The 18,774-nt window shown below is 38.7% G+C and overlaps 1 protein-coding gene across 2 annotated transcripts in view; it reads right to left on the reverse strand.

Moving 5' to 3' along the window:
* SYNE2 (spectrin repeat containing nuclear envelope protein 2) overlaps positions 1-18,774 on the reverse strand; it is a 301,999-nt gene that overhangs the window by 255,277 nt on the left and 27,948 nt on the right. For both annotated transcript variants that reach the window (XM_056133152.1, XM_056133154.1), the window contains exons 3-10: positions 18,519-18,614; positions 18,304-18,381; positions 18,124-18,216; positions 15,225-15,406; positions 12,574-12,770; positions 7,038-7,135; positions 4,393-4,494; positions 2,224-2,361 (exon numbers count right to left, since the gene is read on the reverse strand). In XM_056133152.1, coding sequence (XP_055989127.1) covers positions 2,224-2,361; positions 4,393-4,494; positions 7,038-7,135; positions 12,574-12,770; positions 15,225-15,406; positions 18,124-18,216; positions 18,304-18,381; positions 18,519-18,614 — 984 coding nt within the window. The remainder of the gene's footprint in view (positions 1-2,223; positions 2,362-4,392; positions 4,495-7,037; positions 7,136-12,573; positions 12,771-15,224; positions 15,407-18,123; positions 18,217-18,303; positions 18,382-18,518; positions 18,615-18,774) is intronic.

Raw genomic sequence — 18,774 nt, forward strand, 5'->3', positions numbered from 1 at the left:
AATGGAGACATTTCAGAAATCAACGAAAACTGAGGAAACTATTATTCACTGTCCTTTATAAGATAAAGGGGCTGGAGTGGGTAGGGCACTTGCCTTGCATGTGCTGACCTGTGTTCAATCTCCAGTACCACATATGGTCCCCTGAGTCTCACCAAGAGCTATCCCTAAATACAGAGCCAGGAATAAACTCTCAGCACCATTTGGTATGATTCAAAATCCAAAAAAGGAAAAGATTTCAGGAAATCTCCAAGGGAAAAAATCAGAAATGGGAAATATCTAGATAAATATAATAGACTTTATATTTTTAAATATAAAAATTATTTTTTTTAAATTTTTTTCTTTTGCTTTTTAGGTCACACCTGGCAATGCACAGGGGTTACTCCTGGCTCTGCACTCAGGAGTTACTCCTGGCTGTGCTCAGGGGACCATATGGGATGCTGGGAATCGAACCTGGGTCGGCTACATGCAGGGCAAACGCCCTACCCACTGTGCTATCTCTCCAGCCCCTAAATATAAAAATTATTTTAAATAACTTTTAACTTATTTAAAATAGTTGCGTAGAGCAAAAAGAAAATTGTCTTGAGAACTTATGCTTGTACCACACTTACATATTTTTATTGATGTATAAAACAACTATGGCATATAATGAGAGATGAATCAATCTGCAAGATTTCTACATGTTATAAGAAGTTTCTCAGCAATTTCAAAGCAGTGAAGCATAAGTAGATTATAAACATTTTTTAATGTAGTATTGCAAAAATATAAGTTGGTATATTGAAATAGAATTGTCTAAAACAAAGTTTAAAAAATGGAGACTTTTTAAAAAAGGGGAATAAACAGAAACCAAGTAAAATAAGATAGCTAAAATAAGCCACATCAATAATTACATGAAACATTAGAAGACCAGGTACTCCAATGAAAAGTCAGAAACTCTCTGAGTGGATAAGGAAGCAAGATCTAAGGTCAGAGGTAGCTGAGTGGCAAAAGCATTTGCCTGACAAACAAGAGCTGTGTATTCAATTCCCAGCATGCTTAGAGAGTGATCCAGGCAGCTCTGCTCTGAGACTTCTACCAGGTATCTCTGAGCATCCCAAGTAAAGGGTGACACCTCCAATGAGCACCACAATTTAAAAAACGTACAGAGACAATGCAACCAGAGGACATTCCAACAAGAAGTGATACAAACATCACAATTAAAAAGCATAAATGAATGTCAATGAAGAAAAAAGACATGCCAGAGAGTAAGCCTTAAAACGCCAATTTGAGTCTGTGGCTATCCAATTAAATCGATGACAAGAAAAAACAGTATGTTCAGAAATGTTTCATAATGGGAAAGCACCAACAAATTAGGCAGACAACAATCACAAAAGTACACACCTAACAATATTTTTGAAAACATGAAGGAGACTTTGAAATAATTAAAGGAAGGCTAGTAAAAATTGTAATATTATTCTGGGCAATTATATAACAAGTGTACAAAATGTGAACAAGACAAAGATAATCTGAACACCACTAACAACTCTGTATTAATGGTTATAGAATGCTAAACCCAATGACTATAGAAAATATGTTCTTTACAAATGCAAATGATATTTACACTACTATAAACATATCCTGCACCTTAACACAAGTCTCAATACATCTGAAAGGACCAAAATCATGTAGATATATTTAGACACACACATTACACATTTTCTCTGGGTTTGTCCCCACAGTCTCTGAGCTGATGGGGTACTTGACACTGGTCCATAGATGAGAGGAGGGTTCAGATCAGCCCAGAGGTGGGTAACTTACTATAATAAACCAAGAATTGATGGCACATAAAAAATCGAGGGGTGAGTAAACCTTCAATTTCTTTAATTTCTTTTTAAATATCAACCTTTATCTAAATAAGACAGGATAAAATATAAAAACACTATTCAACCTTCTGATGAAGCATCCACCCTGTCACTGACAGAATGTCCTTTGTTATCTTAAAGTCCTCATCCAGCCAGATGGACAGGACCGGGGATAAAGTACTCACTCTGCAGGTGGCCTAACCCATCCCCAGCACCCCAGAGTTCCCAAAGTCTCAATGGGAGCAACTCCCAAGCACAGAGCTGGGAGTAGCACCCAAGCACCACTGGGTCTGTAGGGCCCACCACCAAAAAAAAGCAAAGTCCCCAGCCAATGATTCAAAGCTGCTGTCCTATGAAAATGTTCTAATTAACATAATACAGTAACCTTGTAGTTGAGTCTGTCCCAGGCTTTTCTCAGCTGTAACTGATCTCCATCCAGCGCATCCAGATTCATTTTTATTGACAGAATGGATAAAAAGGGCTTTTTTCCTTCATCAAATGAATTCAAAAAGGATAGCAGGCGCTGCAATTGGAAGAGGGATTTAAAGATTGAAAAGTTTAAGTCAGTTTATAAAAGTTTCGATAACTCAGGCTACACATATTATTTTTTCTTAAAGGTAACATCCCAAATTCAGGATCCTCAAAACAATTCAGTTTCTTTCTTCAGTGTGCCCTGATAATCTGGGTGGCATCAAAGGAAGAAAGGTTACAGCTAGTGCCATTATTGCTGAATTTCTGCTAATAAATGGTATGGTAAGGTCCCTCAGATTTAAAGCATCATAAATCATGAAGCCACATGGAAAGGGAAGTTTGCAAGTCCTCCCCAAATACACATTCACAGTAGAAAATGAGAAGTGAGAGTGAGATGTCAGCAGTCACCATGCATAAATGGTGTTTGTAGCAGTCATTGTTAACTCAGCTTGAGCCAATGCATCCCAAGCCCTTTATACAGATGTTAGAAAACCATCTCTGCCCTCAAACATTTAATAAATTAACTTTCTCCTTTGTTGTTTGTGTGATATACTGGCTTGTCATCAGTCCTATAAATATCCTTGGTGTTTTGGCTGTTTTGTTTTGGGGCCATCCTTCACCATGCCCAGGGCGGCTTACTCCTGGCTCTGAGCTCAGGGATCACTCCTGGAGGTGCTTGAAGGACCAGGGATCAAACCTGGTTGGCCGTATGCAAGGCAAGTGCCTTATGCGCTGTTCCATTTCATCAGCACAGTCCCATAAATATCATTGAAAATATTATAATTATTGACTGCATTTTAAATTAAGAGAAGACCAAAGAGAGAGATATTTTAATTCTCTCAGATGACTGCATGAGGCTTTTTATTTCGGAAACCTGAATCTGTGATATATTACTACACCAGAGACCTCTGTGAGATCTAGGTACTTCCAGTGGACCTGAACATCTTGTCAATGAGAAAGCACTTTTAGCCTGAGCTAACAGGAAAGAGCACAGAAGCCTCTGTAGTTCCACCGAAACAAAGATAGCCCCGATTTCTTCTCTAATGACTCCAAACCAAAACGATGGTACGGTTCTCAAGACACACAGCATGTTAATGCTGGAAAATCTAGACTTATCCAGGTGTATCACCCAACATGGAAATGGAAGTCCAGGAATAGTTCAAGAGAGACTGATTGGAAGCACAGAAACAGAACTACGCAACTTTTAGTTCTTGTCTCTTTCAAGAGGGTACTGGGAATAACTGCCTATTCTAGAGAAGCATGAAGAAGTAAAGCAAACTAGGGCTTTGAAGCTAGACTTATTCAAATCCCACCTCTTCTTTTCAGTAGTCAAATAACCTTAGATCAATCACTTAGTCCATCTCAGTCTTGTATTAATCAGGAAAACGGGAATAATAAAACCATACTCAGCAAGAGACTGTAATATTAAGAGTGCCTAGTGCACAGAAAATCTTCAATATGTGATCATAACAGCAGTCATTACCCCCAAGGACATTCTGGTGGGAGAACTTTACTATAATTCTAGGATGGCCTCATTCCTGATTTCTCTTTCATTCTATATTTGCTCTGAAAAGTTGGTTCTTTTCAGGGCTAGGATAAGATAGCAACTATCTAAAAAACTCTGTGGGACAGATAGATGATTGGTCTCAACAATCACCTCTGTGGTTACAGTGTGGAGACAGTACTGGATAATTCTTAGTGGGTACGGCTCTATCCCAACAGTCGTGTCTACAAAAACATGCAGTGTGGCTCACAGATCATAATTTGCTGGTCTGCACTCTAAAACTGCTCCTCAGTCTTGTATTAATAAAAGCGCTTCAAAGACTAGAAGCATCAGTATATCCTGGGAGCCAGATGGTAATGGAGCTTCACAGGTCCCACCCCAGACTTCCTGACTCAGAATCTAAGTTCTAACAAGACTCTCAGGTGATTCACAGGCACTTTAAAATTTGAGAAGTGCCATCCTAGAATTCAACCCTAACAACCTGGAGTTAATTTTATATTTATAGAATTAGGTGTGAAGATTTCCCCGAAAATTCCCTATGAGTAGGCCATAATAACCACAGCAAAAAGTCATACTGACCTCATACTTTGTAGAGTAGGTCTCATTTTCTGAATCCTTTAGCATGACTTGTAGTTTCTGCTCTTGCTGGGCCAACCAGACCATAGCTTCTTTCATTTTCTCCTGTAATTCACACACACACACGCATGCTCATTTAAAAGTCTATCCTAAATAGACCTGATTTTTCACAATAAATGAACAACTTCAAATGTAAAGTCATCATTACACACTAATGACTCTATGTGCTAAAGAGAAATGCTGTGTGTTCAAATAACATCTTTAAATTTTAAAAGTCTTTAAATTTTAAAGTGGATTGAAACTAGCATCTAAATATAATAAAGCACGACACAGAGCAAGCAGCCCTGTCTGGGTAGTGGTGTTTTGTCTAAGGTATTTTTTTTTTCATTATTTCACTTTAGAAGGCATCATTCTAAATTACTTTCTTATAACTAGCATTTAAGAATACTATTATCTAGTAAATATACATATGGGTTAATTCAACAGGTCAATGTTCTTCTCCAATACACTCACATCAAAAATATCTTTACGAAATATACTGAGCACACTCCATTCTGGAATACCTCACACATTCCAACTCAGAGTGTGCTATTTTTTTTTCAGTTCACTTTATGTAATTCTCACTCTCTTTCTCCTCTCTTCTATTTTCTTCAAAGAATATAAAATACCTTACAGGAGCTAGACCTAAAAGGACTTGGGACCACCAGAGCGAACCCAAAAGTGCAGGGAATAGGAGCGGCTTTCAGGGTACCAGGTACCAACAATCAAGTTCAGGATCTTACACGTCACTTGAGTAATCTCCCCAGTCTATCTTGAGTAGTTAATAACCCTTAAAAGAACACCAGTAAAGGTTGGATATGACATTAGATGAAAGTGAGCAAAAACTTCTTGGTTTGTTCATTTGTTTTTTCTCAGAGGGTAAATCTGTCTACATTTGGGAGTCAATTTTATAGCTGGTATATAAAGAAAACACAATTCATTTCCATTGTCCATTTATTCATTTATACATTTGCTTTTAACCTTCCAATTAAGGCAAGGGCATTTTCTATTTGGATGTCCAATGCCACGACAGGTGAATTTTTTAATTTTACGTTTTTGGTTTGGTTGGTTGATTTGGGGTCCAAACATGGCTGTGTTTCAGGACCATTTGTGTGGCTCTTTGCTTGAGGGTCACACTTCATGGAGCTCAGGAGGTCATATGGTAACTGGGGATCAAACCAAGGCCTCCTACATACAAAACATGTACTCAGCCCTTGGAGCTATTTTTCCAGTCCTTAATTTTACTTTTTAAGACAAAAATTAATTAGAAAAGACTAGCTCCTCAGCAGGTCAGAAATAAGTGAAGTGCATTTTAAGCCTGAATCTTAGCTGAGTCTTTCTTCCAAAGCCAACATCAATCTGTCTTCATGCTACAAACTTTTCAGTTGGAGAAACATAGGACTAAACTGACAAATAAAATGGACTAAGGACTATATGTTCACAGATAAGCTAAGGAGGTAGTTTAAGTAAACTTTAAACTAACATTCAAATACATTTTATTAAATTCACAATAGTCATTATCTCTATGAAAGCAAAATTAGTGTTTCTTTTCAGTTCAGTGATATTTATGAAATTTCCACTCACAATACTTTGTTAAATTGACTGAAAATCAAAGGGAAAAACTGAAATATCAAATGGCAATTTGATGCTGATTTAAAAGCATTTCAACAAGGAAGAATTAATAGTTGGGAGACATAATGCTTCTTTTTACATAAATTGTATGATTCCATGTTTATGAATCTAAGAACAAGTAAACTGGAAATAAGCTAAAATTAGATAGCAATGGTTGCAGAACCAAGAAAAAATACTAAAAACTATTTAACCATAAATTTAAAAGGGTAAGTTTTATAAGTGATTGCATCTCAATAAAGCTATTAAAAATTATGACAAACAAAACTGTAATGTTTACAACTTTTTAAAAACCCACTAAAACTGAGTCAGAAAGATTGCTCAAATGATTGAATGCAAGCAGGAAGCCCTGATTCAATCCCAGCACTACAGAGTCCCCTGACAACCACTAGAAGTGACAATCTTTCCCTGATCCAGAGCCAAGAGTACCCTCAAGCGCTGCTGGGTGTGCACCCCTCCCACCAAAAAGAAGCTACTAAAATTAATCTGTCCTATTTATAATTATCAAATTTTTTTTCAAATTTTTTTCAAATTTATCAATTTATCAAATTTTTTTTCAAATTTATCAAATTTATCAATTATTTTCCATTTTTTTTCAAATTTATCAAAAATTGTTCTAGATAATTCAACAAAAGTTAATGGCCACCACATTTAACTTGAGTAAAACAAAAGAATAAGAAAAGTTAATCTATAGTGAAAGAAATTGGTATTCTATTTGTTTAGGGTACAGGGAGTAGACTGGAAAGATGCACAATGGAACATTCTGAACAATGAAAATAATTTACATCAATGACTGGAGTCTGACTTTCAAGGTGGATGTCTTTCTCTTAACTCATAATACTGTACATTGAAGCTCTGTATAAGAATTTGATGGAAGTCTTTAATTAAAACTAAAACTTTTCATTAAATCTCATTTAAACAAATTAACCATTGGCAGGGTACAATAAAAATGAACTTGATTTGTACTTATAAAATCATACCTGAGGCATACCAGTCCTAAATGCATCCTTTGAGTATTGTAGAAATTGTGCCACATAGGTCATAATTGATTTTTCATCAGGATCAACAACATCCACATCTGCAAAACACACCACATTATCACTTAGCTGCAGCTGTGTAATTGTGAGTAACACTTATGAATGGAATATGCTTAAAACAGTCTTAAATGGATCAAAGTAGAAGACCAATCATACAATCTCTGGCTACCTGCTTTTTTTCTAAGACCAATGAATGGTTAAAGAGTTTCTAGAATCAGACAGAACTGATTGAATCCTGCTAGAAGGATATGTATAGTTTCCAAATAAGAAAATTAAATCACACATGATATATATATGATATATATGTAATATATATATCATATATATATATATTGTGTCTGTGTGAGAGAGAGAGAGTGAAGAAAGACAAACATTCAGCCTTGAGACATTTGCCCAAAATTCTCCAAGACTGAGAACATGCAACAGTTGGACTACATTTCAGAAATACTAGTCTCAGTATCTGTGTAACAAAGCATTTCCAAAAATACATACTATACAGGAAATTTAAGCAAGATAGTCACAGATTTTATTCATTCATTTATGGAAGAAAGATACTTATTAAGAGGCTTTTATGGTCCAAGCTCTATGTTGCATTAAAAGAGTCCATGGTAAAAGTAATTTGGAAAATGATAAATCAAACTTAAAAATACTATTAAAAATTTTAGAGATTTCCTTTAGGTATATAATTAATCAAGTGGATCACAACAACAACAATCAGAGACCACAATATGTTACCAAGCGAACACATATTTTTGGATGTCTCTGTATTATTCAAACACAACCAATTAACATTATTTTTAAAAGAACATCTTTTTAAATGAATCAAAGTAGAAGACCAATCATACAATCTCTGGCTACCTGCTTTTTCTCTAAGACCAATGAGCAGTAAGTTAAGAGCTTCCATTTAAAGTAATTTAAAAAAATAGATATTATGTCTGTAACTATTAAATTGTGAACAGCATAGGGTCTACAATAACCTTAATGAATCAATCCTGTTCTTTGGGCTTTAATTTAATCCTTTAATTCAGTACCAATAGAAACCAGACACTTGAATAGATTCTGGATAACTAGAAATTACTTGTTACACCTAAAAATCACCAGATGAATATTTGATTTGTTGTTTTATTGTCAAGAAATGGAGAAATTATTAATAAATATCTTAATCTTAAAATAGACATTATGAAGAGTCACAAATGAATCTCAAAAGAGAACAGCACACCACAGAGATGTCTCCCCATCCCACACCTGGCTGATTTCATCTGGCTACCTCAAAATGGAGCAGGTGTGTCCCTCCGCCTGGCCCAAATGAACCCCAGTAGCCACAAACCTCCAGAAGCCGAACACTGCCACGCTCACGGCCAACTTTCACAGGCTCATTCCAAGCCCCCCATGCATGAAAATAAATCCACTGGAAAAACCCAGGTATGTGGGACTTGTGGCTGAAACCTCCAGGCTTCACAGCGTCAGAAATGGGATCCTCTTCCCATTCCCCTTGGCCTTCTGGTTTCCTGGCAGTCCCACAAACTGCCTCTGGGAGCCATTTAAGTGCATTAACAACCATGATCCAGAGACTCACAAATGAATCTTGGAAGAGAGCAGCATACCATAGAGATGCCTCCAGACCCCAAATATTTAAAAGTTACAGAATTCGAGGAGCATCTCATATTATTCATAACATCTTGTACTATTTATATCAAGCAATACAAAATAAATTACTTAGCATCTGCCTGTGAAACAGTCTTGGGTGGTGGTGGGAAAATTCAAAATAATCTTGATGGCAAGGTGTAATGGTGGTGAGCTTGGTGTTGAAATAGTGAAAGTAATCAATTATTGTGAATAACTTTAGAAAAATAAAATTTAAACCTTAAAAATAATTTAAAAAAATAAATATTATGTAATCCCATCAACGGCCAAAACCCAGAGACTATAAAACCCAGCTCCTGTTAGAGAACAGAGCAGAGTCTCCTGCCCCCACGACTGGCTGTCCTCACTGGGGCCCCTTGGAGGGGGGCGGGTTGAGTTTCCCTCCCCACCCCGAGCAGAGCCCCGGCAGCCGAAGACCTCCAGAACCAGCCACAACCATGCTGAGACCACTCTGCACACGCATGAAGGTACTGGCAGAGGAACAAAGGCATGCGGGTCCCGGGGCTGAGATCTCCAAGCCTGCTCGGATCGGGGCTGAGCATCCTGCACCCAGATCCTCCATCTTCCAGTAGGCAGGGGTCACACCCACCAACTGACCCCCCTCCCCCACCCCCGGCTCCGTGTAATCCCATCAACAGCCAAGACCCAGAGACTATAAAACTTAGCTCCTGGAAGCACACGACATCTTATAATCTCATTTTTACCTTGGACAACCTGGCAGGCTACTGAATGTAACCTGCCCACATGGCAAAGTCTGACAAATTCCCTGTGGTGTACCCAATATGCCAAATACCAGTAACAATGATGGGTCTCATTCTCCTAACCCTGAAAGAGCCTAGAATATGGCACTTTTTAAAATCTCAGGACTAGGGCAAAGGAGACATTACTGGTGCCTGCTCGAGGCAATCGAGGAACAAAAGGATGATCGTGATTGTGATAGTATGTCTATAACTATTAAATTGTGAACAGACAGAAAACAAACAATAGTTAAATAGAATGAAATTCTTTTATATGAAATGAAAATCTTACATATTCCATTGTCTCTTGCTGGCTTGCTGCCTTCCTCAAGCTTCTAACAAGCCTTTTATTTATTTATTTATTTATTTATTTATTTATTTATTTATGTGGGCTGGAGCGATAGCACAGAGATTAGGGCGTTTACCTTGCATACGGACGACCCAGGTTTTATTCCTCTGCCCCTCTTGGAGAGCCTGCAAGCAACTGAGAGTATTCTGCCCACACAACAGAGCCTGGAAAATTCTCCATGGTTTATTCGATATGTCAAAAACAGTAACAACAAATCTCACAATGGAGATGTTACTGGTGACCACTTGTGCAAATCGATGAACAATGGGAGGACAGTGTTACAGTGCTACAGAAATTCTTTTATTCTCCCCATATTCTTCCCATATTCCTCCAGTTTAAAAAAAATTTATTTACATCACTGGAGAACAAATAAAGTTCTGATATAACTCTTGGCTGTTACATTTACACAGTAACTTAATGAAAACTGTCTACCAACACTCATGTCAAAACTTGTCTGACAACTATAACCAAAAGTTGGCTTCAGCTGCTTATGAGTGTTTGGCAATAATAAACAAAAATAATTTGGGTCTCTACAGAATTAATAATAAAGAACATCATATATTTGATTATCCTTTAACAAATTAACTTTAAAGTAGATATGTGTATATAAACACACACACGTGCGCGTGCGCGCACACACACACACACACACACAGAGTTTTGTAAAGCTTATCAATAAAAATTAACCAATAAGGGGGTGCCAGTGCTGCCAGAAGGTCAACCTGTACCTGTAGGGCAAGTGCATCAGTAGCCTGATGGTGCCTTCTGGCTTCCTGATACCTCAAAATTGCCTCTGTGCCTCTTGCCAGACCCCAACAACTTGAGACCAACTTTCCCATGAAATTAAACGGCCAAAAGTTAGGTATGTGGGAGCCACAACTACAAACCACCTGTGGCTCAGCTACACAAGTTCATTTATTGGTCTTGTTTCAGAGAGCCATAAATAGATCTCAAAACAGATCAAAAGCCTCAGTTAATCTCAGACCCGCGCAAGGCTGAACAGACGAGGGTACATCAGATGAGGGTGGGTCCGCCTAGTGCCAGACAGCTTGCTTGCTTCCACAATCCAAAACCGCTGCCAACCCCCAGCTGGACTCAACCATCTCAGGTTGGACCTCACAGAGATATAGTACTGTAGCACTGTCCTCTCATTGTTCATCGATTTTCTCAAGCGGGCAACAGTAATGTCGCCATTGTGAGACTTGTTTACTGTTTTTGGCATATTGAATATGCCACAGGGAGCTTGCCAGACTCTGCGGGTAGGATACTCTCAGTAGCTTGCCGGGCTCTCCGAGAGGGATGGAGGAATCAAACTCAGGTGGGCCACGTTCAAGGCAAACACCCTACTTGCTGTGCTATCGCTCCAGCCCACGGAGATATAATCTACTGAAAATTCAGGCATGGGGGTTTTGTGACTGAAATATCCTGGCTTTCTCAGGGTCAGAATGGGCTATCTTCCCCCACTTTCCTGTACTACCAGAAGTCTTGGCAGTACACCCACACACCCAGTTAAAAAAGCTACTCCAGCCTTACCTTCCTGATAAAAATACTGAACTCCCTGAACAAACATGATGACCACTAAGTACCTGTATTGCAAACCACAATGCACAAAAGGAGACAGAGAGAAAGAGACAGACAGGGTGTGGGGGGACAGGAGGTTGGAGGATGGTAGGAGGGAAATGGGGGAACACTGGTGGTGGGAAACATACACTGATAGAGGGATGGGTGTTGGGTAATTTTATGACTGAAACCCAATCATAAGCAGCTTTGTAATGGTCTATCTCATAGATATTCAATAAAAAAAATTTTTTTTAATTAACCAGTATATCCTTACAGAGCATAGACTAGAATTTGTGTCTCTTAAATTGCCAGTTCCTTATAATTAACTATAATTTCCACTAATCCTCTATTTATCTTTCATGAACTTACTGGTTTTAAATTATACACACAAACAAACACATACTCACTCACACTTCAAGCATATTTTAAAATAACACAACCCAAAGTTAAAGCCTTTGGCAAAAGAATTAAACTACTTTTAATCTTAATTTTTCTGAAACTAAACTAAATTATAATTTGATAATTACCTCTTTAAATGTAACCCATAGATGAACCAGAGACAGCACAATGGGCTAAGCACATGCTTTTCGACAGGAGGCCCGGATCCAGTCTCAGAGAATGCACGGTCTCCTGAGCATTGCAGGAAGTAACCCCTAAGCAATAAGCCAGGAATGCCCCAATGCACCAGTGGGTGTGGTCCCCAAAATACACACATAAATGTAGGTACAATTCTGCTGTTGTTCACAGTACAGCACAACCGATAGAGGAAAATCAACTGGCAAGGCTAAGCTAGCCATACAGGGAAAAAGCAGACAAATCAGTTGTGGTCCAAATAGACACAGTTCAGCTTCAAAGAGTTGGGAGGGAGACAGAAAGAGAAAAAAGAGAGAAACAACTCAGAGATAACTTCTTAGAATCAGGGGAAAGACAATTTGAGACACAAAAGAAGAAAATTAAGAAAAGTGCTCCAATTATTTCAATAAAAACACTGTTTACTTTCAGCTGTGAGTTTATGCCTGCTGTTACTAAGGTTAACTTAAATAGTCAGGATGCTTATTTTCATGAAATTCAACAAAGGTTCTAAGTTGAACCTTCCAGGACCATAACATATAACTCTACATTTGTTTACATATGGATACTATTTTCAAATCAATTTCACATTATTTTCAAATGAAAAAGCTTTGTTTACCCTCTGGTTCCAGCAATTTGGGGATTTTTAATTCTCGTTCTGCAATTCTGAAGGCCTCTTGCAGATTGTCTCTGTTGGATCTATGCTCCACACTCTTCATGTCAATTAGGTCCGGTCTCAAGGCATGAATGACAGCCAAGAAGGCGATCCCATTTCTCCAACTTGACTTAAAATCTGTGACTTTCACAGACTTGTCCCTGTCACAAAAGGACAAAACCATGATAAATACTATTACATATAATAAATCAAAACTGTTCCATCTATTATAATCAACAGTAATTAAATTTTAGTGATCAAAGACACCATATAAAATATTCCAGGAAAGTATTCTATTTTAATCTTGTGGTCAAGCTAAAGTAAGATGCCAAGTTTGAGGAAGCTTAGGGTAGACCACACAGAACACTGATTCTCAAAGTGGATCCTGCACTGACAGCAAGAGTGTCACCTGGGTTGCATGTGCAAAAAGTGCAAATTTTCAGACCCACCCCAGACCTGGGACACTCATACAATGCTGGAGGGGCTGATACTCTTGGGTGGAGGGTGCTATATTGAAATATTTTATGCATGAAACCCTGCCATTATAAATATTGTAAATCACAATATCTAAAAGAAAAAATTTAATTATAAGAACTAACTTCTCTTCATCATCATTTGTATTTTTTTAATAAGGGACATCCCAGTGGTGTTTGGCCTAAGACATGTTTGGAGGTCAGGGGGGTGGTCACACCTGACATTACTTGAGAGGCCAATGCAATGCTGGCGATTAAAGTCAAGGCCTCACAGCCCCAGAAGCACAAGGACTTAATGCAGAACCCAGCAGCTTGGAGCAGAAAAGTGAAAGGACTATGCGTTAATCCAGGCCAACATGTCTGGCCGGAGGGGAAAGGGTGTTGGTCCCTTCCGACCTCCTCCCTCTGGAAAGAAAGATGGCGGCCACATGGGAGCCTTGTGGACAGCAGGTATGAGCCAGGGGCGTGGGGGCGACTAAAACCTCATGGGAAGGGGGGCGTTCCGGTCCGTCCTTCACGCCCTACCGAGGTCACCAGTTGCCCCCCGCGAGCAGCTCTCCAGCACGGCCACGGCCCCAGAAGCACAAGGACTTAATGCAGAACCCGGCAGCTTGGAGCAGAAAAGTGAACGGACTATGCGTTAATCCAGGCCATCAGGTCTGTCTGGAGGGGAAAGGGTGTTGCCCCAGTCGCCTTCTCCTCTCTGGAAAGAAAGATGGCGGCCGCATGGGAGCCTTGTGGACAGCAGGTATGAGCCGGGGATGTGGAGGCGACTAAAACCTCATGGGAAGGGGGGCGTTCCGGTCCATCCTTCACGCCCTACCGAGGTCACCAGTTGCCCCCCGCGAGCGGCTTTCCAGCATGGCCACGGCCCCAGAAGCACAAGGACTTAATGCAGAACCCGGCAGCTTGGAGCAGAAAAGTGAACGGACTATGCGTTAATCCAGGCCATCAGGTCTGTCCGGAGGGGAAAGGGTGTTGCCCCAGTCGCCTTCTCCTCTCTGGAAAGAAAGATGGCGGCCGCATGGGAGCCTTGTGGACAGCAGGTATGAGCCGGGGGACTGGGGGCGACTAAAACCTCATGGGAAGGGGGGTGTTTCGGTCCGCCCTTCACGCCCTACCGAGGCCACCAGTTGCCCCCCACTAGCGGCTCTCCAGCACGGCCACGACTCCAGAGCACAGAAACCAATTTCTTAACTATCTGACTTTCAGTAGAAATACTTCCAGGGTCAATAAGTAAAATAGCAGAAATCCAAAACCAACATATAATTCTTGAACCCAGCTGTAGAAAGCAAATCACTTCACAATGCTTTGTCAGCATGTCTGATTCGGGTGTGGGGGGGGGGGGGTAAACTCTAAATAATAGTGGTGAATCTTTTATTGAAACAATGAATCTAATCAAAGCAGATAGAGTGTCAACTAGAATTCATCTGCCCCACAGGGACTGGGAGGGGTGGGGGGTGGGGTTTTATTGGGGTTCTTCATGGTAAAAAATAAGTTTTGGTAAAGGGAAATGTGCTTGATATTTGCATGACTGAGACCTAAACCTGAAAGCTTTGTAACCTTCCCCATGGTGATTCAATAAATAAATAAATTAATTAAAAATAAATAAATAAAAAATAATAAAGTCAAGGCCTCACACATGCACGTAATGTGCTTTATCACGTGAGCTATCTCCCCAGTCTTTTTCCAGTTTTCATAAAGCATATACACTAGTCTCTTTTTCCTGAGCTATGGAGTTTCTAAACAATGGGGACCAAAATCTTATCAGGTCATCATAGATAGCTCAGAAAATTTGGTGTGTTTCAGCATTTGCTCACTTATCCACTCAACACACATTCATGGAATACCTACCATGAAATGACAATATAAAGACACAGCCCTACAGTTCAGTGGCAGAGCACTTATATAGCATGTGCAGGGCCCTGGGTTTGATTTCCAATGCCAACAGATCTTAAAAACTAAGACAGGCTGAGCCACACACCTCAAATTTGGAAGACTCACTGTGAGATGAAGAGGACAGTAAACTTTTTCTTTTTATTAAGAGGGAAGTATTTCAGACAGGTTAGGGAGCTAGTGAGCCTGCTTTTCAGACCCAGAGAACAGGCATGTTGAATTGTGGTACCACCAGAATGTCCTTACATGCCACACTGCTTCTGAGCCCACAAGAGCAGAGCCTTCTTTGCAGACATCTGCCACTTGGATTGGACACTGGCATATTTCTTCGTTGGAGGACTTGAGGTAGGAGATGAGTCGACAGCACTCACACTGTCCAGGCATGGCTGATTGGAATCGCAAGAGAGAGTCTGGGCAAGCTCTTGAATCTAAGGAAGACATAAAAGTTCATATAGACAAATATGCTATCAGATTTTGAGGTGAAATATTCAAAACCAGACTTTGAAGTTTCCATGTAACAGCAACAGTTTGTTCATAAAATGCGCGTGGGCAAATCTCTGAATAAAAGCTTTTGTGATGTGGCACTGCATTCCAGCTTGCTTTGCTTTCAGTGTCTTGGAGCAGTCCTTGCCCTCAATCAGGCATGGCAAGCTTGTAGTCCACCCCCTAAAGTGGTTACAGAGATGTTGGTCAACAACTATCAGTCTAATCGGAGCTAGACTTATACAATGTCTTCAGAGAGACTGAGTTTAAGAGGGAAATTGTCTGCCAAAGAGGCAGGGGGAGGGGTGGGTGTTCGATCATTGTATGACTAAAGCTCGAACATGAAAGTTTTGTAACTGTAGCTCACAGTGATTCAATAAAAAAAAATTGTAAAAACTTTGAAAAAAAAGAAAATGCACTATTAATTGTAAACCATAAAGAAATGAAGATGCAACATTTTCATATTGCTTTTAACAAGCAATACAAAATTATCTACAATCTGCCTGTGGGGCAGGCTTGAGTGGTGGTATGAAAATTCAAACTAATGGTGGTGAGATTGGTGTTGAAATATTGAATGTAATCAATTATTGTGAATAACTTTATAAAAATTAAAAATAAATAAATAATAAATAAAGAGACATAAGGGAAAAAAATAGTCATACACATGGAGAGACCAGTACCAGAAAGAAAAGTCAGTGTCATCAACTAAATGAAAAATACCCTCATAGGTCAAGGAACTCTCAGAGTCTGGTAACAGCATTAATTAGAATAACAACTTTGAAAACCAATTTGGTGCTCCTAGTAAAGCTGAGGATCACAGACCCATCTTAATGACCAGCAATTCCATCCTGGGGTACAAGGGCCTACCAAAATAGGGGCTCAGATATGCACTGAGATGCATGCGCAAGAATGCTTCTAGAAGCTTTATTCATAGTAAATAAGCTTATGATAAAAGAAATGTTCATGAGCAGCTGAATGGTAAGTTCTGGAAACATCATACAATGGTGTAGTCATACACTGTAATGAAAAAAATGACCCTTAATATATGTTGCAACATAAAAAACTTACAAAATACTAAGCAAATTTAGTCTGACATGAAAACTATATAGGTGCAAGAAAATAAACTATAAAGAGTGCAAGATGTCAAACCAAAGAGGTAATTTTCTTCAAGTAACTGGGAGAAGAGTATAGGGTCTCAGATATTCGTGTGTGTGTGTGTTTGTGTTTGTGTGTGTGTGTGTGTAGGGGTTACATGACGATGCTTGATTTACATAAATGTATCAAACTTTACAATTAAGATTTTCATGCCTTTTTCCTCTATGTGTGTCATATACATTTATAAACATATATTGTTGCTGCCATCTATCATAAAAATTATATACTGAATTATTTAAAGTGTTTAGGAATAGTGATTATAGATTTTTTATCTATGCTGAAATTTTAGTTATATTTCAAATACCATAGGAAGTATATACACAAAATATAATGTCTGTATATTATCAAATTTTAATATTTTACCACATCTGGTTCCTCTTTCTTTAAAGACATAAAACACATACAGTTGAAGACTTTCATCTTTCCCTCCGCATTCCCTTTCCTATCATTCCCAGAGGGGGAAAAAACCCACAATCCTAAATTTAGTTTTTTCCATCACTGTCATGCACAATATTGTATTATAATTACAAATGTAGGTATTCAAAAATAATATATGGGTCAGGGAGCTAGATCAAAGGGTTGAGCTCAAGTTCTGCATGTGGGAGAACTGGGTTTGTTCCATGGCACCACAATGTCCCCTAAGCAGTGCCAGAAGTGACCCCTGAGCAATGTGCCAGGAGTCACTCCCAAATACCGTAGGCCAAAAACAAAATAATAATAATATGTTTCATGGCCCAAAACCAAAATAACAATAATATAATGTTTCATGGCTCAAGACCAAAATAACAGTAATATAATGTTTAGTTTCACATTTTTTAATTTTACATGAATTTTTTTCTAAATAAGCATTTGTTTCCCACATAATTCTTAAAGTTCTTTAAAAAGCAATTATAGAGATATAAAACATGCCATGTTTTTTAGGTACATGCAGAAAACACAAATTCAGAATCCCAGATATGAATGACTATATATTTATCAATCATAGATCAGGACTGTTACTACTTTTTTAATGTTCTAGAACAAGTGCTAAATCAAGGTATTTATGGATGTTATATATCTGTTGAATGAAACGAATATTTGGGTCTCTTAGTACAAAACTGGATACTGTAGGATTATTTAGATTGGACAAGGGCCCTCAAAAATAGGGAGCTTTAACAAAGCTTAGTGGTAAGTTTTCAAGAATTTACTCCAGAAGTTTCCTACACTCTTTGCCAAAGCAAACAAACAATAATAAGGAAAAATTTAACCATGGCAGGTTCTATTCAGACTCGTGCTGCTATCATGGATAATTCAGGACTCTAAGATAATTTAGCATTTCATTTTAAATGGAAAAATAACAAAAATGGCAAATAACAAAAATATGCTTTCTACCTACACTATTCCTGGAATGTTCTCAGTATCTCCAAGTAGCACTGAATCTAGCACCATGTCATATGCAGTGTGTCAAACTTATTTCACACTGCAGTAATTAGAGCAGAAATACTGCTCTTATCTTCAAATTACTCACATGAAAGTGCAGTATAATTGTCCAAATTAAGCCAAGAATAATGGATGGGTTTCCATCTATAATATCAGCAACATGAATATTTATTAGCTTGATCTGGAAAAGAAGAAATGCGAGTGAAAAGGCAAAAGAATCTCACAGATTCATCTCTCCAGTAGGTTTCCATGTGAAGTTCATACTCACAGATCGGTTTTTCAGGAATGTCAGGGCATGTTCTATGTTGATTCTACGCTGGAATGTATTAAATCCTTTATCTCGGGGCTATAAAATTCAAGCAAAAGTTATCACTCAAGTTCATGGTGATTCGATTTAAAAAAAAATTAAAAAACAAAAAAGCTAACAGACTGTAAACAAAATTTTGTAATCAACATTTTTTTACTGTCACTTGGAAAGCTTACCAACTGTTGTCCCGAGAGTACTTCCAGCAAATCCAGGAGGACATGGCCCTTTTGAATGTCTGCAAATAGGTCTGATATCCTTGAGGGAGGCGTGTGCTGCAAAAGGGCACAAGAAAAGTCATCAAGCTCTGACTCCAAAGCACAATACCTCTAAGAATTCCACAAATGGCAAGCTGGGGATGTGGCTCAGTGGTAAAGTACTCACTTTACAAGTATGTCTGAGACCTGAGTTCAACACCAATACACATTATGAAGA

Source organism: Sorex fumeus, unplaced genomic scaffold, assembly GCF_029834395.1.
Source record: "Sorex fumeus unplaced genomic scaffold, SorFum_2.1 ptg000098l, whole genome shotgun sequence".
In the NCBI taxonomy this organism is placed as follows: Eukaryota; Metazoa; Chordata; class Mammalia; order Eulipotyphla; family Soricidae; genus Sorex; species Sorex fumeus.